The sequence below is a fragment of the Toxotes jaculatrix genome, chromosome 12 (genome assembly GCF_017976425.1).
Source record: "Toxotes jaculatrix isolate fToxJac2 chromosome 12, fToxJac2.pri, whole genome shotgun sequence".
Classification (NCBI taxonomy): Eukaryota; Metazoa; Chordata; class Actinopteri; family Toxotidae; genus Toxotes; species Toxotes jaculatrix.
In genome coordinates this window covers 14,543,649-14,566,171 of record NC_054405.1, presented here as the reverse complement: position 1 = coordinate 14,566,171, position 22,523 = coordinate 14,543,649, and the positions used below count along the sequence as shown (strand labels likewise).

General features: G+C 42.1%; 1 protein-coding gene across 1 annotated transcript in view; it reads right to left on the bottom strand.

Annotated features, from left to right (window-relative positions):
• Positions 1–22,302, bottom strand: part of mtus2a (microtubule associated tumor suppressor candidate 2a) — a 28,093-nt gene extending 5,791 nt beyond the window's left edge. The window contains exons 1-6 of the mRNA XM_041052052.1: positions 20,215–22,302; positions 18,894–19,071; positions 15,057–15,317; positions 3,752–3,916; positions 2,155–2,161; positions 591–679 (exon numbers count right to left, since the gene is read on the bottom strand). Coding sequence (XP_040907986.1) covers positions 591–679; positions 2,155–2,161; positions 3,752–3,916; positions 15,057–15,317; positions 18,894–19,071; positions 20,215–22,302 — 2,788 coding nt within the window. The remainder of the gene's footprint in view (positions 1–590; positions 680–2,154; positions 2,162–3,751; positions 3,917–15,056; positions 15,318–18,893; positions 19,072–20,214) is intronic.
• Positions 22,303–22,523: the final 221 nt, after the last annotated feature.

Here is a 22,523-nt window from a genome sequence, read left to right as displayed (position 1 = left end):
AGACGACCAAGTGGGCTGGAAAAGGAGAAATGGGAGTCACACAGAGAAGACTAGATATAACAAACAATCCTTTGAGTCGTCAGCCTCCTCTGAATCCCATTTGGTGAAAAGACATTTCATTAAACTGTTGGCAGAATAGCTGCAAATGCAGTCATTGGCAGTTACATCAAAATAAAGGCCAATATTAACACTAATACAACGGATTCAGCTAATTTTATTGGAGCTATATTGTTTGTCTCTGGTTTCACTTGGTAACAAACTGCTGCAAATACATAACACAACAAAAGTAGGCTGTTTATCTGTGACTGCAAGGTAAACACTAGGACTGTCTAGTTTTCTTGACGCATGCTCAGGTTGTTGGTCACTCATATGAGCACTAGTGAGAGTGGTCAACAATCAGCTCTGCAGGTGGGATGAATTTATACAGCCTGCTCTTGTTAGGATCCAGTTTTAAGTAGACAGGAGACATCTGCATGGAGAGTCATTCTATCATTGCAGTGTTGCATAAAGGTGCAAAAAAACAATCTTGAGTAACTTTATACTTGTTACTGACAGTCATACAAATTCTGGTAATGAGGGAAATGACTCACCTGGAGACTGAGGTTTAGGAGGAACCACCGCCAGCCTCTTCGGGGAGGACGGGAGGGAACGTGTGACCTCTGAACGCTGAAACTCCTTCCTGCCAACTGTCGGTCAATAAGGATACAACCAATCAGAGTGTGGTATGTGACTTACTTAAATCAGAAAAACACACAATGACAGTAACATGTTAAAAAGGTATCTGAGCTTTGCTGGTTTGAAGCTTCCTCACACAAGCATCAAACCAGCAACCCATCACTGTCGACTACTCGCTATCCCCCTTTTCCTTTTTTCCATTTCTTTGCCAATTTCCCCTTCTCCTAACTTTCAGTCTGTTAACCTCCTACTTTCATCTTAAGCTATCTCTCCCCTTCTGTGTAGTAGAACTAACTATGTCCCATGGGTCAAAGAGAAGCAGAGCATACTGGAGGAGATGTTCCCATCACCCCCTTGCTCTCTGTGACACACTTTGCAGCCAAGACAAGAATCAGAAACTCTTAATATTCTTTAATATTGTTTCTGAGCTCACGCGTCTTCTCTCGCGTGTCACATTAAATCTGTGGCACAGTAGGTGAGGTGTGTGGGTGTAAGGAAAATAGCTGGATATGAAACAATAAATGTGAGTTGTGTTACGCAGGAGGTAAGAACGGTGAAAGGTGGTGAAAAAACACATGATAGTGAATAAGGAAGTAGGTTTCAGGAGGTAACTGTTGTGAAACAGAGGAGGAGAGGAGAGAGACCTTGAAAAGAAACTAATTAGACCTGTAATGGGAGCGAAGCCTCTGATCCTGAACAAATCCCCATATAACCCTGGAGAGATAGTTTAGGCCTGCACAAACACTGTGTGTGTGTGTGTGTGTTTTTCTCCCTCTCTGTGTGTGAGCGTTCACTGTGAAAGTGTTGGTGCGGTGATGTAAACTTGGCTTTCAGAGTGACTCATTACTGCCAATACACACACACACACACACACACACACACACCACTGTAATGCTACAAAGAACTTGCATTTGCAGTTGGAGTGTAAAGTCTACTTTAAATGAACACTTTCCCAGACATATTTTAGGAAATACTCTTACCAGGAGTTAGGCAAGAACCAAGAACCACTCATACAATTAATTCTGGAGTATGGATGTGAAATGGTGAAGCAGCTGGCTGTTTAAATGCTGGATAATGTAACAAGACTATGAGTCAACAGCCCTGTTAGCTGCTCTGTGAAGACGTATAGGCACAGCAGTCCTCTGAGCTAAATGCTTACGTCAACATGTTAGTGTTTGAAATGTTCACCATCTTAGTTTGACCTGTTAGCATGTGAACATTGACTAATTGGTACCAAACAGCTGAGGCCGACTGGAACGTGATGTACAAAATTTGATGCCAATGCATTCGATAGATGTAAAGATGTGTCACCAAAAAACACAAAAAAGTCAAGCGATCCCCACAGTCATTAGTCAAAGTCATCCAATGTCACTGAGACATTTCAGTCTGGAGCAAAGTGGTGACCAACATTTACCAACACTGCCCTCCACAGGGCTGTGCTACAGGCACTGCCAAAAACTGCTGTTGATAAAATTCCACCTCACGCCTGCCAGAATACCATTAGACAGGTCAGATCAGCATATTTGGGGTCAAAAATTGAACTATAGATGAACTATGGGCTGGTGGAAAATGAAATGCAGTCAATGTGCTTCGCTCTCACTTGTGCAGCTGTTGATAGTGCAGTTGCATTCCAGTTTATGGTTTTGTGTCTGCACACTGGTCACCAAAGAGTGTTGTGTATTAAATAATTCTGTGTGGTTATTGTGCAGATGTCTGGTGTACATCCCTGCATTTTTCGAGAACTATCAATCAAACTGACAGCGACAGTGCAAATCATATGTTCTGAATGGGCCACACTTTTGTTTACATCTGGTTCATGGATTGTGCCTTTAAGGTACAGTACATTTTATGTGGAAAGGTACAGTCAGAGATTTTTCTCCTTCTATGGCCAATATTGTGAATGCCAGAATCAATTTCTTATGCGCTGAACGAATGAAAGAGCAACATAATTATTATGATTGTGTGACTGGTATGAATGCCAGCATGTCTCCACTGTAATGGAGCTTGAGTATTATGCTGCAGTGAGATTGTGTGCATGTGTGTGAGTCTCAGGTGAAAGCTTGCTGTGGGCTCTACACAGACGATTATTGTCTAAAGCTTTCAGGGGCTCAGCAGGACAGAAGTGTCTGTCGACTGATAGGGTGTGTGTGTCTGTGTGTATGTTTAATAAAAGGTAGGAACCTGTACTGTGGCAGACAGACAAAAATTTAATATACAGTACAGACAAAAAGTAGTGTCTGTGAATGACTCGGAGGCTGACAGGGACTCCTCAGGTAGCTCTTCATCAATAATTTACAACACATTTAAAATCAGCTCGGGCCTACAGAAACAAAGGGGGGAGAAATCTTCTCACAGCCACAACACTGTCTGCATCCATAACACACAGACCTGACTGGATAAAAAAAATGATGGGAATACAACAATGATTTCTACATAGTTTTCTTCTTTACATGTATTTTACCTGATGATTTGTGTTTGATTTAAAGATACTGTCACAGCAAATATCGTAGAACTGTATGTTGTTTATTCATTCGGTTGCTGCAAAAGTTTTAAGGCAGGTGAAAAGGGTAAGTGAGTTAAGTGTGATACTACAGGGCTTCTGGTGTTAATTTCCACGCGTGAAAATACAACCGTGTGTGAAAAGCATCACTGCCGGTGCAATTCCTCTCCTCTGAACATGCAGTACTGGCACAGGCAACCAGGACAGGTGTGACCCAACAGTTTCATCGGCAGAAAACATGTTAAATGTGTGGTGTTTGTATTTTATGGCACTTCACCATGTAGCTTTAAAAATTAAAATGGTATTTTAAGCTCTTTGATCTTGTTGCTGTCATAATGAACAGGAGCGCTCTGGAATAAATGGCTTAAACATCCAAACACTTGGAAGGAAATTTCACCCTTGGATATCTCTAATGCAGTTCAGTACATTGTGTCAGTGATTTTCTAAGAGAATTGAAGTGTTAAGCGGCTTCCAGCATTTCCCAAAATGACTCTCAACAACCCCAGAGAGCAATAGCTTGTGCTTAGTTAGGTGCTTCACTGCATTCTCTGTCCTTCTACATAAATTTCTGCTCACCTCCAGGGGAGCTTCTTGGCTGGGGAGGCAGGAATCGCCGAGGCAGAGCCGGGGTGGAGGGCGGCTGGAGACTGTTGCTGCGGCATGGTGCACCTCTCTGGTGTTCTGTCGATGGAGGGCTGGTGGTAACTCTGTGGAGAGGAGGCTCCTCACTCGCGCTTAGACCTGAAATATGCAGAATTAGATAAATAATTTTACTTCATTTTGCTTGGCTGTTTTTAACTGTCATGAAGAAATGTTCATTCACAGTAGATATGAGAGGATTTATCTTCAGAGTCCCCTCTCAGATTTTCTATATCTAATTTGCCATCTCTTTCTTCCTCTTATAATCACATACTGGCTTTTTTTTTTTACAATCTGATAGAGCTGTGTTAAGTCTGAATTTGAGTTCACTGGACTGAGAAATGGTTTGTAACCTCTGGGTCTTGCTGCTGCTGCTCTCAATCTTTCTTTTGTTAACCTTTTGTTAACACACACACACACACACAGTCTGACACACGTTTATACAAGGATACTGCAATGCTTCCACATGAGCACATACATACACAAAAAAAAATACAATGCACGCTCACACATAACCGCTCCGCTCGTTGATCATCCTAGCCTGTAGTACAGCTATAATCTATCAGCTGACTAGTGGGTTGTTTACACTAGCTCACAGACTGTGTATATCCTGCTCATCTCCTCATCCCCAATCAATAATGACACAAGCGATAGCCTGCACTTATCCACACTGCTCGTGTGACAAACGGGAATCTAAAGCTGTTCGGAAGAAGCCATTAGATGGTGATTAAGGCATGTAGCACGACTGACTCCCTCTTGAAAATTTAGATGTTTCTTTTGGTCTGCATTGTATTATGTTGGTGTCAAGTCACACACACACACACACACACTCCTCCAGGAGTTGACTGGTGAGGCTGTTTACAGTATTTCCTCCTCATTAACCAGTCGCAAGGCATCGGCAGTGTGTCCAGACCAGATATGATCTTGGACAGAGCATGGCACTGCAGTTACTGAGCACTGAATGTACTGCTGTCACCATCCCATAAGTGATGACTTTCACAGGTTAGAGTCTTAAAGAGAAAAACTACATTTGTAAAAAACAAATAAAATGTTTTTTTGAATGAAAGAAATTTAAATATATGGCACCTGGTGCTCAGTTTGTTTGACACAGAACAATTGGCTGGGTGATATGAACAGAGAGGTGCTGATTTGTTATAGGTCAAGTATGTATGAACAAATTCCCAGAGCTCAGAGCAGAGAAAGGAAAAGTAAATGATGCTGGTGGATAGTCAGAGATACAAAACTGAGGAATGCAAATGATAGTGATGAAAGATGTGGATGTGAATGATAAAAAGGAGAGTGCAATTAAGGGCCTTAGAGAAAGAGAGGAAAAGAGATGTAATTCATTAACGGTGAAAGCAAGCTGATATGCATCACTGATTGGTAAAATGCCAGCCGGTGATGGATAACAGAACGTGAAGAGGATAGGAAGAAGGAAGGAAGGAAGAGGCTGGCTGAATGGGATCAGGAGGAAGCAAACAAAAGGATATAAAAAGAGCTATGAAGACGGATAAGTGGATGGCGCTGCAATGGAGCCAGCAGCATGCTTAGCATATTATGAAGATGGATGGAAAATACAGAAGATATTAAAAAGGAACCACGAGCAAGAGGAAATAGCTGACAACAAAAGAGAGCATTTTTTTCCCAGCTCAGCGGGAGGCCGTGTTATTGGAGCAACTTGCCCCTCAAAGCAAAACTAATGCCAGCAGGATAATGCTGACTCTTGTATCTCAGTCTTCACATACCAACTGAAGAGGAAACAGATATTGAAGGATCAAGATAAAATTGAACCATGTGCCTTCTTAAAGTTTTCCCTTCGCGTGTAGCTTCAGCGTTGCCTCTGTGAGTACCAGTTTTAACTTGATAGTTAAATAGCAAAATTTAGACCTCGGAGGTGTTTCATTTGGCTGTAGAAGGAGTGCATGTGAGAGCATGGTGTAATCTGTATACAGCACAAGCAGCACACATGCAGGTGCACACATGCATACACATCCACTGCTGAAGTGGACCCACTTCACAGCTTGAAGTGCTGACATGCCAAAGAAATAGGCCTTATTCTTCAAAAACATGTAGCCCCTGGGACATAAGGGAGTACTAGAAGTTGTATGCTTCTGGTACAAATGGATCATTGGGATATTTAGGGAATAGTTGATCAGCTGGGAGGATGGTTTTGATGTGGAGGGATGGGAAAGTTATACAGTTCTTAACTGAATTATTTTATTAATGCTTTATGAGTATTTCCATGTTTAATACAGGGGTGGGGGAGGTACTCCGTCATGTAAAGTGAAAGTTGCAGTTCCACAATGTAAAAATACTCAGAGTCCTGCATTTTTTTGTACCACAACCGTTTTAGTGTTATTTAGGCTTATAATTCTTACATAAATTAGCGCGTGGTTACGTTTAGTGACACCTCCATATACCGGAACTAGCAGTTAGCTCTTGCTAAAGCATCGGCTGCGCTAGGCGGCTACATCCAGAGGCCTCCGGCTACTTTCAGCGGTTGACAGGGGCTGAAGTGTCCGTGTTTGTTTGCCAATGTTCGGATAGGTTTTTGTGACAATATGGCTTGTTGTAGTGTGGACTGCACTAACCGACCGTCGAAGGAGTCTGTGTTGCAGTTTTTTCGGTAAGTAAATTTCTCACTATTTTACCTGGGTGTTTGAGATAATTAGCATGTATTAGCATATTTTGCCGCTGGCTTATGACTTAATTGCCGATTTATGGTCGCTGCTGATACAGATAAAGGACCGGAGCAGCTAATGTTAGGAACGCTGTTGCGGTGTGTTCCGTGCTCTCAGAGTCCGTTTATTGCGGGAATAATAGGCTACAATTTTATTTCGTCTCATTTTTCTGTTTAAAAAGTCCATTATTGCATGGCCAGAGCAGCTCCGTCAGTAAGTTGCTGTAAGTGGATAGTGGGTGGAGGCAGCGGTGAAAGCCGGTAAATATTAAATATTAAACATTTTAATATATTATTATTGCTATCATTATTTTTATTTAATCATTAATAATAATGACAATAATAACGTTTTAAACTTTTAATATATTTTATTAATATGAAATAATAATGATTGTTTCACAGTTAAATAATAGGCTAGAAATAAATTTCCCCCCACGAGTTGTAACGTTAACGTTAACATTTAAGATGAGTTTTGGCGGATTTTTTGGCTTTATTTCTTATGTAGTATGACCTCAATAAAAGATTAATTATTATTTCAAGTGCTGTGGCGTTATAATTTGAAAGGAACTTACATTCAGGTACGAGCGCTTGCTCTGTGTCGCGGTCACACGGTGTCGAGCTAGTCAGGTCGGACTCGGGGACTGTCGTGTGGTGGATGTAGCTGCGTGTAGCTGCTGCTTAGCTTGTTAGCCTAGCTGATTAGCTGGTTGGCCTTAGACTGGCTCGGTTGCTCCGAGCTAGGTGGCCGGGTTGTCGGCCGGCTGACCGCGGCTGACCCGTAGAGTAACCGCCTCTCCGCCAAATATGGAAAATACACTCCCACTAAAATCCAACATGGCGCAGCTCAAATGCCCATGTTTTGGTCACAAAACCGACTCCCCGAAACCAATGGGTGACGTCACGGGTGCTACGTCCATGTTTTATACAGTTATAATTACAGTAAAAATACAGTTTATAATTTTTGTTGATTTTGAAGTTTAATCTTGATTAGCCTGCATGCTCTCTCAGACAGCTGTCAGCTCCGTTTAGCACTTTTCAATGCAGAAGACAGTGTGTGTAATTAAACCTGAAGATTGCATTCATCAGAATCTATAATTTGTTCTGCTTATTAATTGTTGCTTCCTCTCATTTGTTTAAAGCTGGTTTAAAACGTCTGTCACTCCTCCTCTACCAGTCATAAAGTACAGTATATGCAGTAAGTATATGCACACATCATACTGTCTGCATGATGTTTCATCCTCTCACAAGAGAAATATGAAAATCCTTCCTTAACTGTGTATGTGTTAACTGTGGATAAATAGACGTGTGTTCAATAAGTTACATCCTTACATTCCTTAACTCAAAAAAACTTCATAATAGCTGTCAAACTGTGCATCTCCAACAGTGTGCGTGTGAAAGTCAAGGTTAAAGCTGCATACATAAAGCACAAACTAATGGCCTCGCAGAGGCAAGACCTGGGTTGCGGACTGAGAGATAGATTGGATGATAACCCTGGAGCTGACAGCAGCAGCCACAGGCCTCCTGTCCTCTGTCAGCACCCAGATGTCAGGAGATTAAAGGCTGAGTCTGACCAGAAGGATGTGAAGTATTTCTCCTCTTTTGGTCAACAGGAGAGTGATGCTCCCCTGTGGTACACCAGTATTTGACTGAAGACGGCTAAAAATGGCATGGCAGACATGGCAAATATTTTCTTTGGATAAAGATCCCATAGTGCTGTCAGACTCTAAATCTCTGAAGTATCCCTAACAAGGAAAGGCTAAGGACACGAAGAGAAGCTATGAAAGAATTAAGCCAGATCAGAAAACACAGAAACGCATGAGGGATGTACAATTATTTGAAGTTCTGGAACTGAATCAGAGGGCCGCAGTGGGACCTGTGGAGTAAGGTGACTGTCTTTAAACCACACATCCTCGGTTCAAACCCCACTGACAGCCTCCCCCTTTCAAGCAGTTTGTGCTCACAGTTTGTGTAAAAGAATCGACTCACTTACTGAGGCAACAGCTCACTTTACAAAGAGTGAGTACAGACACTCTTGGTATTGTCTGCTGTCATACAGATTTCTGTAGACAGGTGAATTAAATGTTCTTTTCCACCAGCCTTTCTTCCTGTTCAAAACTGAATCTGCACTGGCCTTTTAGAAACAGAGACATTCTCACACAAACATGACCCTCGCAAACTGTGTGAAGGTTACTGTAGCAAATACAGCAGATTGCACAATCACCCAGGCTTTAACAGCCAGTTTAATTCAAAGCAGAGCCAAAGGATATTTAGGAAATAAAATAAATATAAAAGTTAACTTTTAAGCTTGCATTTGGTGTTTTGCAGCCATAGGCTGAATTGCATTTCTGTTAGAATATTTAAAATTCACATAAGGTTAGTATGACATTATCATTTTCTATTTTATAATTATAGTACTATTATTTTAGATTATTAAAACTGGTACAAAAACACACACAGATACTGTAGTTGTAACACTCGTTCCCGGCACAAGAGTTAGTTGCAGCAGCTTTTACTTGCTTTGCCTCTAAGTGGCATCAGTGTTATGTTTACATCTGTTTAAATTGCTGTTGCAGTTACTCTTCTCCTCTGCAGGCAACCTGATGGAAATGTGTTTCTTGAGATATATTTTTGACAGCTGGCTACTTTTCAAGCAGATGAAAACATAACAAATACAACATAAGGTACCAAGTATCTGCTTTCACAGCCTTATGACAGTCAAGTCTTGATAAAACGATTTTGTTAAATCTTCATTATGCATCAAACTACTCCAAGAATTCTCTGCACAGGCTTACTGGTGATGTTCTCTCAAGAGCATCTCTCATTAAAAGAACATTTACAGGAGCTATTTCCTTGTTTTGAAGGAGACAAAGGAGCATTAAACTCTGAATCAAAGTGAAAACTGAGAAATAATGAAGCTACACAGGATGAAATCAGGGAAAACACCAGACTGAGATAATTAGATAGAAGCTAGGGTGAAAAGCCTATACATATTGTGGAATGAAAAGTAATTTATTGGCAATGTAGACCGAAATGAGGGTCATCCCACAGGCGAGAGAAGGAGGAGCGAAGATTCTGTTGTGTGTGGTATTTGAGAAAAAACAGATGACCGAGTTTCTCTTTTCAGTGTAATGTAGAATGACAGATTAAGGTTTACCTGTTTATCTGATTCCGACGCCCCTGTTTTCGCATCCTCTGTGTTTTTGTCGGTCAGAACCATCGGCTAAGCTCATAAACAGTGATTAACATGGAGCCGGATGAAATACGCTGGGAGTTTATCAGCTAATGAAGAGGCCCACTGAGCCCATCCTCCCTGTCACAGCTCTGCTGCTTCAGTAAGGCACTGCCATGTTAGTTTTTCCTCTCCTCAGCCACAGAATGGCAGCCATATCTAATTGGCCCATCTAATTTGCTGCTCTACTAGTGTGCGTTTGTGTGTGTATACACGTTTGTGTATATCTGTGTGCGCACATGCACCATAGAAACCATCTGTTCACAGCGCGCTCGCATGAGTCACAGACCAGATCTGAGCCATGGCATCTGGGGTATGGCATCCACTCTCCTCCCTGCACCAGCCTCTTCATGCTTCCTTGTTCCACTCATTTTTCTTTCACACTCTCTTTTCCTTCTCTCCCCTCTGCTCATTTTGACTCATTGAATTTATTTTTTATCACTGCATCTCCCATCGGCTCTTCCTCTCCCCCCAGATGTCTGCTCAGTTCTCTCTTTCGTTCATTTGATTTTCACCATTATTTCATTATCACCTGAAGAGAAGATGGATAGTGGTGATAATACTCTGTTTGTTTTGGCGATTGAGTTTCCATCGAGGAGTCAGCGTGGCTCAAAGGCACAGGCTTCATCAGCTTCCTTCTGCTGGATTCTCCTTTCAGCTATCTAATAGAGTCTGTCAATCACAGTGGAATTAACAAGCCATCCCCTATGTATCTTACACTCATGGATGCGCTCTCTCTCTCTAACACACACACCTTTAGGGATGTCAATAACTGGGCTAAAGGGAGGATTGGGCTAATGGCTAATCAATGTTATATAGAGTAGCATATAGCCCTCCATGCTAGTCAAGCACACACATACTTGAATGCATACTTATATGCAAATAACAAGAATCAATCAAGGCCATGCCAGCTTGGTATGATGTCACCTTGTTTTTCTTAGTGTGAGGGTGTGTAAGTATTTGTGTATTTCCATTTTAACTGTGTCTTGTATTTGATATTTGCTTCCTTCTAAATAATCTACATTATGTCACAAAGGATAGTAATAATGAAGGTTTGGAATTCTAACTTCTTGTGGTATCTAGTCATGCAAACAGTTTTGATTTCAGTTCACCAGCTTTTTAGATATAAAGTGAATTCCAGTCCAGTGAGGTTGAATGGTTTGTGGTGTTCACAGCACTGAGAATCAACACAACAAGCTGTCAACAGTTTTCCTTGTAAAAATGTTGACATTGTGTTCAGTGGAGTATCCGTGGAGAAACTGGGACACTGTATTTGGGAAGAGATGTTGCTGCTGGATTAATCTAAATGTGCTTTTTTTCAGTGCTGTGAGCACCAAAAACAAAATGCCATCCTTTTAACTGGTATGAAGGCAGAAATATATTTTGTATGTGTGTGCAATTTGGGTGAACCAGTTCTTCAACATTATGAAAATGCGTAATGCCTGTGGAAATTATGGCACATTTTCTCATGCCAAGGTTCTCCTTTCCGTCCGCCTCTTCCCTCGCTACTTTACAGACAAACAAGGCTCATGTACATGTTTACGCGCATCCACACATAACCCATTGATGAGAGCAGGCTGATGAGCTGTCACAGCGGAAAGTTCAAACTCCAGGGATCTTTGGCTAACCCACTTTACCAGAGCCCTGCAATCCTTTTCCTCCCCCTTGCTCTATTCCTTAATGATTTCTCCTATTGGTATCATCCAGTCCAGATCCCTAATGGTGCCCGTTTTACTTGCTAATCAATGGAGAAAACAAACAACTGAGCTTGGCCTTTCTTCTCTTTTTTACAGAAGGAGGTACAGAGCTGGTGCTGCTCCCCTGATAGCTTCGATGGAAGGATGTGCGAGAACTCATCTGTCAGTCTGTCTGTCCTTTGATCTGAGTTGGAGCACGGTGTGAGGAGGCAAAGATCCCTGAGCGGAAGAAGAAAATCAGGTACGGCAAACATACTTCCTGCACCTGTGTGCACGCATGCACAAATGAACATGGGCTAAACAGAGACAGAGATCTTGGAAATGAGATGTTTACAACTTTACTGTCCCCATCTTGTTGCTGCAAATCACAACATCAGCCTACAAATTGGTTTGTGCAGCCACTCAGAATTATACCACAATATTTCACATAAGGATATGAAATACAATTATTTTTGGATGAAATAGACAATAATGTTTTCCCCAGTATCCCAGAGAAAGGTTAAACAAAAACATATCAGACAACCATTTTAGTCTGGAAGGTTCAATAGAGCAGGGAGTTCAGGTGCCTCACAGCTAAAGGTCACAAGCACCACACAGAGTCAAAAGTGAAAGTAAATGTTCCTGCTCTCCCATCCTGCCTTTCTCACCACTGTCTCTCTCTCTCTCTCTCTCGCGCACACACACACACACACACACACACACACACACACACACACACACACACACACACACACACACACACACACACACACACACACACACACACATTAACATCAAAGGCCCTTAATCTTTTGCCTCTCATGTCTATCATCCTTGATTCCATTTTGGTCTCACTGTGCTCTGAGCAGCAGCAGTTCAACAGCAGGAAGAGGAACATTCTGCTGCAGGCAGTTACTTCTAGTCTTTCATGCTCTGCTGGCAGGTGTTCCTGTGCTTGGTGTGTGTGTGTGTTTACAGGTGTAATATTTATAAAGTGGTCAAAATTCCTCAGGAGTTTTGCACCACAGATACTGGTGTAAATCTGGACATTCATTTTGGCATCTGCTTCAATAACTAAAATGCTAACAAATGAGGATTCAGTGAAATGTTTTATTGTTTATGTTTGTCTTTACGATAATGTAGTGTAAGGAATCGCACTAAGTCTGATGTATGTTGCTGAGAATGAACTTGGGATCTTTGGCCAGAATGATGCAGCAGAGACGTCTCTTTTGCTTGAATCTCATTTCATTGATTCATGACACTGATATCTGCAGGGTAATTTATTTGAAAAAGTACTGTACAAATGAAGCGATGAGCTGCAGGAAAGGGAACAGTAAAATTCAATACTGTGGTTCGTGTAGCATTTGTCTACTGATAGCGAACCAAAATCGAGATGGTAAAATCAAAATAAATAGCTGCAAGTGGCAATTGGTGGCATAGGAACACCCAAGTGGAAAGGAAGCTGTGTTTTTCAGCTCATTACTATTCTGATATACTCTGGTGTTTTTACATTTTGACTTCACAGACTGTAGATGCTTGGGGGGAAATATCACTTTGAGCAATTGACTGCTGCGGTGCCACAACATTTACGATTTACTGATATCAGGACGAAGGGGTTTAAAATTGAGGAGAAGATAAAAAAAGTAGGCTTTTTTTTTTCTTAAAATCCAAACTGCTGGAAAATCGAGTGTGGTGGAAATTCTTGTCACCATGAGTAACGGATTCATGTATGAGAGTATAGGGGAAAAAAAGAGCTGAAAAGAAGAAAATGACTAATAACACCAGAAAGAGGAGAAGAAGAGTTTTGCATCTCACCATTGTTGCACACAAACGCTGCAAGGAACAATTATTTTTATAATGGACTAATCTTATGATTATTTTCTTAATTATGTGATTAGTTGTTTGGTCACAAAAAAGTAAAATGCACATTGAAATCTCCCAAAGCTCCAGTTGTTTTTTCATTTTCATTTCAGTAGTTTTTCATTTCTTTCTTTGTCTAATCATCAGCCCAGAGCCTAAAGATATTCAGTTTGTCATCAAAAACAAACAAACAAACAAAAAAAAAATCACATTTCAGAAGCTGAAACTAGTAAATGTTTGGCATTTTTGCTTTAAAATTACTTAAATGATCATTTGGTTATCAAAATAGCTGCTGATGAATTTTATGCTTATTGATTTCATCTGTATTGATTAAGGCCTTTCTTCTATCATGTTTTTGCCAAAACAGAGAGAAACCACTGATGAAAGAATTATAAACTCAACATCAGTGCCTTCATGAAATAAATATGACAAGCTTTTTAAAAAATAAGAACCCCCAAATTTATTCACCCTTTTTAAAAAAAATATAAATAAACAGGTTCTGCTCTGGAGACCTGAGGGATTCCTCTTTTCCCTTATCCACAGGAGCTGAAAGGTGCCTTCTCCACATTATCAGTTATTATTATTATCAACCAACTGGAGAAACAAAAGAAGAATGTAAAAAGTACGAGTACAAAAGGGGATGTGAGGGAAAGGAGTGATGACATAACAGGGGGCCTGATGTGCGTGAGAGTGCAGGTGCATACGTCATCTGTAACTGGGAGAGGAAGAGCAAGCTCTCCGTATGTAGGTCACATTAAAAACACATGTAACTACCGCAGATTCAGCCAACTAACCAACCAGCCCGACAAGCAACATTGAAATCACAACTGTGAGTATACAACCAGCTGTCTGATGACTCTGAAAATGTAAACTATCCCCACAGTTCAGTCAGTAAACTGTTATCTCTGCTAATGCTGACTGAATTTGCGGCGCGGACCTAGTTACGAGCCTGTTAAATTACTGATGAGTCTGGGGAATGACATCATGTGCGCTGTTATTTTTACATACGTTTAAGATTAAAAAAAAAAAGGTTACAAGCTGAGCTGTCAAATGGGGACATTTAATGACTTAATTTGCCTTGTTCGGTATGTAAATCAAGGAATTATCCCTGTTGTGGTAAAAATATGATATTCTCTACATTTCTGAAGTCTCAATTTACAGTCGTCCTACTTTCTTACACCATGTCGTCACCTAGTTTAAGAGTTTAAGAATCATCCTGCAGCAAACAGTGTCACAATGTTCTGACCTCTGCTCTTAATGATAATGATTTTAATTAACTAATATTAGTACCCCTGATTGGGTCAATCATTTGAGATAATTGCGCAAACAAATTAACGATTGAACACAGTGAAATTTAAATCCAATGACCCCCTCATATTGTGTCCTCGTGTGTTATGTAAAATGTGCTTTATAAAACTGCAGCTCTACCACTGTTAATCACATGGAGCTCATGTATGAAAATACAGATTGAAGAATACATCTTAAGCGGGGTGGAGCTCAGGAAGAGAAAGCAAACTGCAACATAATGAATGTGGGAGGGGGCTGTTTATGCAAACTATATTCATGAGGGGAATACGTCGAAAAAGGCAGCAAAAACAGCATGGTAATGGTAATGGTAATGATGCACTTATGATGTAGTAATAAAGTAGTGGTTTTTGAAAGAACCATTTAAGCTGACTGATAAATACCAGTACGTTGTCAAAAAGACAAACTGCACAATACAGCAAAAACTAAACGTACAGTAGGTCTCACATACTGCAGCACTGGTGTCAACAGATTTGAAATGAGCAGACTCACGGTGAGCTGTCCTGCAGGGGTCACTCTGTGTGCTGTCAGCAGAGTGAGCCGAGGAGACGGAGGACACGCTGGAGCTTCTGACGAAGCCAAAGGCCGCCAGTCGGCTTGCGGGGAGACGGCTAGAGCTGAAGCCTGGGGGCCGTAGGCCTGATTGGCTTGCTTTGGGAAGCAGAGACCTGGAGGCCGCGGCCTGGGCCTGGGCTGCTGCTGTTGGAGCAGCAGGAGGAGGAGCTGGAGAGTGTTGGGTGAAAACCTGGTGATCTGTTAAAAAGAGAACAAAACAGAGAATCAAGTTGAATCTTTTGTTTGAAAAAATATTTTGAAAAAAGTTGTTCAAGCGGGAGCATCTGTACCTTCAAATCTAAATGGGGTGTCCTTAGTTGACCAGACAGACAATGGAAAACAAAGCAACTCCTCATTCCTTGAATTTCATCTTATCTGGTAATTAGCTGCATTTATGTTCCTTTTGTTTGAGCTGCAGCGTGTGTGAGCTGAACGGACGGCACCGCAAGTATGGGAAATAAGATCATTTGTGTGTGTGTGTGTGTGTTTGAATGACTACTGTAAACTCATTAACCACCACTCACATACCAGCAAAATAAATGCAGCAGATTAAGCGTAGCCATGATGTTTATTTCCCCTGCGAGTCATCCATCATTCTGTGTTGACTAAGCTCTCAGTGGGCACCAGGAAGTTGTTTGCGTTATGTCTCTGACTGCTATGGCAAGCAAATATAATAACCATATACACAACAACCTGCTAACAGCTGCTTTTGGCTCTGGCCGTGCTTGCAGACTGGGCTGGTGGCCAGATTTTTTTCTAATGCCAACACCGCTATGACAATCGATATGACACCCACAATTTAGGACATAGGTGATATATCTTTCCAATACATACATTATGTTTCTTGTTTGCTTGTATTTATAGTTCATTACATTATCAGTAATTCTTTGTTTTTATAGGTATTACAATGATTCTGACTGCAGTTACCCAAACGTTCTAAAAGCTGTGGCCCTGCCGTGCGGCTTTAAACCAGAAAAGACAGCTAAAATAAAAGTTAGATTAAAAGAGTGAAGAAAATGAAGAGGAGAGAAAACATCTTTACAGACGAGGAGAAAGAAAAGACAGGGAATCAGAGAGAGAAAGGAAGGATAAAAAAGTAATCATAGGTCCATAGTGGCAGCTTTTGTTAGTGAGCAATGGGGAGAAATCCTCCCTCGCGGTAATCTATGATTTCCAACAGCAAAACAGATGAAATGTGCAGGCATGAACAACCAAGACTGCACACACACACACACAGTGGACAGTGGGCAAATCCCCAGGCCTTGGATAGAAACTCCATTTTGACTACCCCAGCCTGCAGTAAAGGGTGTAGATCCTGGGCAGAAGAAGAGCATTATCCCCTGCTGGCTACAGAGATAAGGTAGACAGCCTTCCTTTTCTGTCCATTTGCCACAGCTGTGTGCACTAGCGCATGGCACAGGGTAACTATCGCATCAATGCAGGAGAAAAATAAAACTTTGAGAGGCAGAATACAAGCTTTGTTGGTAGAGAGAGACAAAATGAGACAAAAAAGAGGGATAAAAGTCCCCAGTGTAACACCCCTCCAGCATCATCAGAGCCGCTGTTCACACTTATCACCTCTTTCCTCCTTCCAGAAATATCCGCCTATGTGCCATGTGGGTCTGTTTATTAGATTGGAGCTTGCTCCTCTAGACTGAGAAGGTCAGGATCATTAAAGATAAATGTCCTCATTTCCCTCCTGCACCCCACTTCACTCGTCCCCTCTGAGAGACGAGGGAGAGAAGTGCGCCTGACAAATATCCACTTTAGCCTAGATATCATGGACCAAGGCTGCTGCTAAATGAAAACACACATTATTCATAACAACCTAAAAGGAATCAGGAAAGAGATAAAACTTTAAGATAACTTTTAACTTTGTATTCTATTATTTCTTTCTTCAACCTTTCTCTTGCATTTGTACCTTTTTCTCAAAAGGTGCTAAAATAGGACTAAAATTCATGCAAATATGAGTTTAGGGAATGCACTATAAATCATGAAAGCCTGGATGTTTTCCTGGGCTTGCCATTTCTCCCTTCAGCCATACCAAAGATTTGAATAAAACCATTTTACTTTGCCCTTAGGCTTGAAACATTACCTTCAGTTTCTCAACAACTCCATGGAAAAGAAAATATATTCATCCATTGGCTTTCACTGAAAGAAAGACCACCATCATTTTCGATGAATTATGTAAATATGGCTCAGAAAAGTCAATGGGACAGGCAGCTGGAATAGGCACTGTAATGACCAGCCGATTTTAATTACAACCCAAGGTGAGTTGTGACAACCTGTATGGATTTCCTCCACAAAGTGTTAAATTGCATGTTGTTAAATGTGGTACTTGCATTTACTGCACTGCAATCTCTGCAGCACTAGTGGAGCACAGCACAGGGCCTCACTGCTGCGAGGAAAGCAGGATGAGAGCCTCAACATGCAGAATTTACTGTAGCTTCAACACAAATGTCCTGTCACATGAGTAGATGATCCTCATTATCATAACAATACAGAGTTTAAAACCTACACATACATTATGTGAGTAGTTACAGTAATTCGACAGCTGTACAATAGCTAAAAGGTATAATTATTATAATGTGCAAACGCAAAAGATGGAGAGATTTCCCTTCACAAAAGGCCAAAAAGTTGTAATTCACAGTGATGAAGAGAACAAAGGATAAATAAGGTGCGTGTTGGCACATTTACATTTAAAGCTTACAGCTTAGATTTCCCCAAGACATGGGTGAAAAAACAACAACAAAAATCAACAGGAAACCCCAGTTACATATCCTACACAAGGACAAACATACGATTCTGACCAATGCTACATATGTGCAGTATATTTAAACTGGTGTTTATCCATGCTGTGTGTGTAGGGCAGGGTGCAGGGGGAATGAGGGATGATTCAAGCAAGAAATTACTGACGTTACTTAAGAGTTAATTGCTTTGCACTTCAAAGCCTGTAGTTCCCAGAGGGCCAAGCAGCAGTGAGACACCATACATATGTATTAATAGGGATTATGGTAAAGAAGCCTGGCACATCATAACACTATGCTGATCAATTCTGTACGTGCAGTCTTGGGTTATGTGTGTATCTGCGAGTGTACATATGCACGTCTCTCTGTATTTTTACCGAGTGTCCGGGTTATCGCTCTCAGGGAGAGAGCAGATCAAATATGCATGGAAGCTATAAACGCCACAGCCTTGCAGCACAGTGCTGGGGGATGAGCAAATTTCATACTTCAATATTCCAGTGACAGTTGAGCTGCAATGCAAATCTGAGTTCAGCAGTCAGAGGTAGTATCTGAATCATCTGAATTAGAAATCTGCTGTGTGTGAAGAGAAAGTGTGAGCAAGCTTTCATTTATTCATTTATTTTGTTTTGTAGATGGCAGCCTTCTGGAGCAGAAAAAGCCCCCTCAGAGTATTTCTTAAAGCTCTCCAATCATATCAGCCAAAATGAATCTCAGAGAATGCATTTTAATGAGCTGCCTTCATCTCGGGCCAATTTGAGGGTGAAACAGTCCCACTACTACTCGTTGCTGCAAAGGAGAAGAAAGCTAAGGTAGCTCTCCAGGGTGTCAAATTTTGGGGTTGCTGAAATAAAATCTGACAGATACTGTAGCTCAAAAGAAACTTCTCCATCTGGCATTCCAACATAAACCAGCTCGAAAATGTGCTGTGAGGAAATATTTTATTCACCAGTGTTATCTTGGCTTTTCTGACTGGTTGCTGGGCTGACGGGTTGGACTGGCTGGCTGAAGACCAGTGTTGACCTCTGACCTTGACCAGGTCCTCTGCCCTTGGCCGTGCCCGTAGCCGACCTGGTGACAGCTCCCAGGCCCAGACGCAGACCTCTGCCAGAGCGCAGGAGACTGCTGCTCCCTCCAGCCTGAGCAGCTGCCCGGGGCTGCGGCGTGTCCTCAGCAGAGCTCCCTTTAAAACCGGCAGATCTTCCCACCTAGAAATCAAAATCATTAAATTGACCAAAATATCATTAAATAATTGTTTTATAACATTTTTGGAGTTGTTAAGGATACATCATTTTGTGTACAAAACATTTGGTACACCCTGCAATCTAATAGCTACTAACACCTACAGTTGATTTTATCTACTTACCTATCTTTACTCTTTACCTATTCTACATCTTTAAATGTATCCATACAGACTTAAATACCTTAGTTATCAAACATTCAGTATGAACAAAACAAATGATTGATGATATGACTGATGTGCAATATGGCATCTAAATAAGAATTTCTACATTTTGGTTGCATGATTGCAGTGAATTACAGATCTGGAATCTGTTGCATGTTTTATGTACTGTGAATACAAGTTAATAAACAATCTGGTGAAACGCAGAACAAAACAAATCTAACATTATCAGCTCTGAAAAAAAAGTAAGACAAACCTGCAGGGAAACTGAGATCCACAATGGCAGTGTTAAACTGTTTAACATCATCAGAATAATTCAACAGTAAGTGTCATCTCTTAACGGCACTTCTCTATGTATGGGACAAAATGCTAACTTACAGTACACACAGTGCCATATGAAGCGTTGAGAAATGCCTTGTCTCTGTGGGCTTTGTACTTCAGCATGCATTAACTATTTATTTCCACATGTTGGTGCTTGACGCTGTATGAATATGAATGCCAAATGAAGCTATTTAATCAGAATCAATAAGGAATGATTTTAAAGCAATAATGAGCAGCTCATGTGAGAGTGGGAATAAAATGCAGATGATCTGTCATCAATTATGCATGGTTTACTGTGGGATACAAGTTATAGATAGCAGCTAGGGAAATTGATATGCAGAGTCAAGAAAAATTAACAGAGGATGTTTGTCTTTGTACTTGATGTATATGACATACTGTTTATCATACAGCAATTCTCTGCTGCTAATTAATATACTGTCATAATTAAATTCTGTCTCTGTCCCTTTTTCACCACTTGTGTGAATATACTGTGACCATGGATAGAAAATCCATTGCTGAATAAGAATGACCACGTTACCAGACTACAACAGCAGTCAGATTGCAAGTGTCATTTTCCTGATGAATTGAAATCAGATATTTATAGTAAAGACAAGTACACATCGCTCACCTCTGACGGCGGCCCGTAGAAGTTGTCTGCTTTGCTGCCCAGTTTCGGTGGTGCTGTATGGCTGTGCGTGTGTGCATGTGGAGCAGCATGTGTGTGTGCAGGGGGAACAGTGTTTGTGTGTCCTGGGGGCCTGATACCCCTGCTCAGCATGCCTGATGGAAAGATACTTGTCTGCACCTCTTGGCGGTACTTGTCATACAGCAGATTGGAGGCAATGAGTACTGGGGCTCCTCTGGTTTCCGTATCAGGCTTGGAGGCGTCTTTAGGGGTGCCTTTGAAGGAAGTGGGTGTTTGGCCATGTGTGTACGCTGAGAGCCTGGATGGTAGAGAGGATACCTGATAAGGTCCGTCAGCAGCTTGGGGCTTAAACTGAGGATTCTTTCGGACATAGGTGATGATTTTAGGGCGAACTCCTTTAGGTTTGAGTTTAGGTGATGGGGAGCTCTCTTTGGGGCTGGAGTTGTGGTTAGAGTGGGGGGAGCTCTGCTGGTTGTTAAGAGGCGCTTTGGGGATTCCACTTGTGCTTATATTAGTTTTGACTGGTGCTCTCAAGCAACTGTTGCCATAGCCCTGAGCTGACGTTGTTACAGCAGGGTTGCATCCTGATGGGATGTGTCTAACCACTCCAGAGACATTTCTGGAAACGAGGTACATGGAAGGTTGCCTGCGTGGTGAGCCCTGGGGTGTCCTGAGAGGGGAGTGGGGAGGGGTAGATGACCTGGAATCAACCCCGGTCCTGTTGGGACTGGAGCAATTCCTTCTGTATGTGAGCTGAGTCTGGGGTCTCTTCTCTAAGGTGGAAGGGTTGGATGGACTGGAACTATGCTGTGGGGCTGCAGCTGGCTGTTTTTCCACAGGCGGAACCTCCCTTTGGGCTGCCTGGTTGGGCTGTCTGGGCTGGGAAACTGCAGATGTGTTGTACAGATGTGAGAAATCCGATGGTTCACGTAAAGATGATTTTGTAAATGTTCTGTTTGACCCATTCCTGTATGAATCTGGAGTGTGGCTGGGAGAAGTGGGCTGCCCTGTCTCAGCTGGATGAGCACCGGGGTCTACTAAGCTCCTTGCTCTTCCCATCTCTGTCTGACAGAGGGGTCTGACGAGCTGTTGTCGTCGTGGGGGCAGAACCCTCTCCTCAAACCCGGCCTTCCTCCTTTGGCCCAGCCCCACATCAGATGACAGTCCATTTCTGTGATTGCTTCCCTCCTTCTGTCTCTGATCCTGGCTGTAGAATTGAGAACGGTCATGTTTCTCCTGAGGATGCACTGATGCAGAGTTCTGGTTGGCATCTACAGGGACTTCCCTTCTCTTGGTCTGGGCTGAGGTAGTGTTGTTAGCATTTGGATAAGGGTGGGTCTTGGAGTTGGACAGAGAGATGGGGGACTGCGCTTCTCCACTAGTATCCAGAGCACTTGACAAGCTCCCGCTGAGCGACACGGCTGACAAACTGGAGACAAACACATTTGTCTCAGACTTGGACTCCTTCAGACCTCCCTTCCGCCTCTCCCTGCCTGACCTTGTGTCCCTTTTCTCTATTGAGCCTGTCACACATGTGTCTAGCTCTTCAGTGCTATGACAGGCGATCCTTTTCTGCACCTCTCTGCCCCTCTGTATTCTGCTCTCCGCTTTGTTGCTGTCGTTGTCATTTCTCCTTACGCCGATCGAAGCAGAGCTGGCAGTTGAACTGGAGGATATGGACATGGGACCCTCATCTTTTCCATCTCTCACACTTCCTCCATCATCTTCCTCCTCATTCTCCTCCTCCTGATCCCTGTTTCCCAAGAATGTATGTATCTCCTGACAATCCAGAAGTTCAAACTCTCTGAGCTCAGGCTCCACGCATTGCTGCTCAGAGCCCCAGATCACTAGCTTGTCGGGGGATTCACTCTGAGAAACTAAAGGAGGAATGGAACTTGTGCTGTACCCCGTGTCCTCTATCAGTGCTCTTCCTTTTTGATCACCAATCAAAGATAATTGATTGGCATTATCATCCCCAGACTGGGGGAACTGGATCTGGGTTTTGTTTCCAATCTTGTCTCCTCTGTCAACACTGACCCTCAGTCCCTGGACACTGGTTGGGACACTCATGTCGGACAGATTCTTCTGACTGATTTGCTCAAAGACACCTGCAGGGTGCTGAGGCCATCTATGGAGTTACAAATGTTTCTTCTCTCCCTGTCTCCCCTCTTCAGGGTCTGTTGGACAATGGCCCTTCAGTTGAGCATTCCAGGGACGAAATGTCATCTCATGAAATCTTCTTCCACTTCAACTCGTTACTTCTCTTGCATTTACTGTGAGGTAAAAAAACT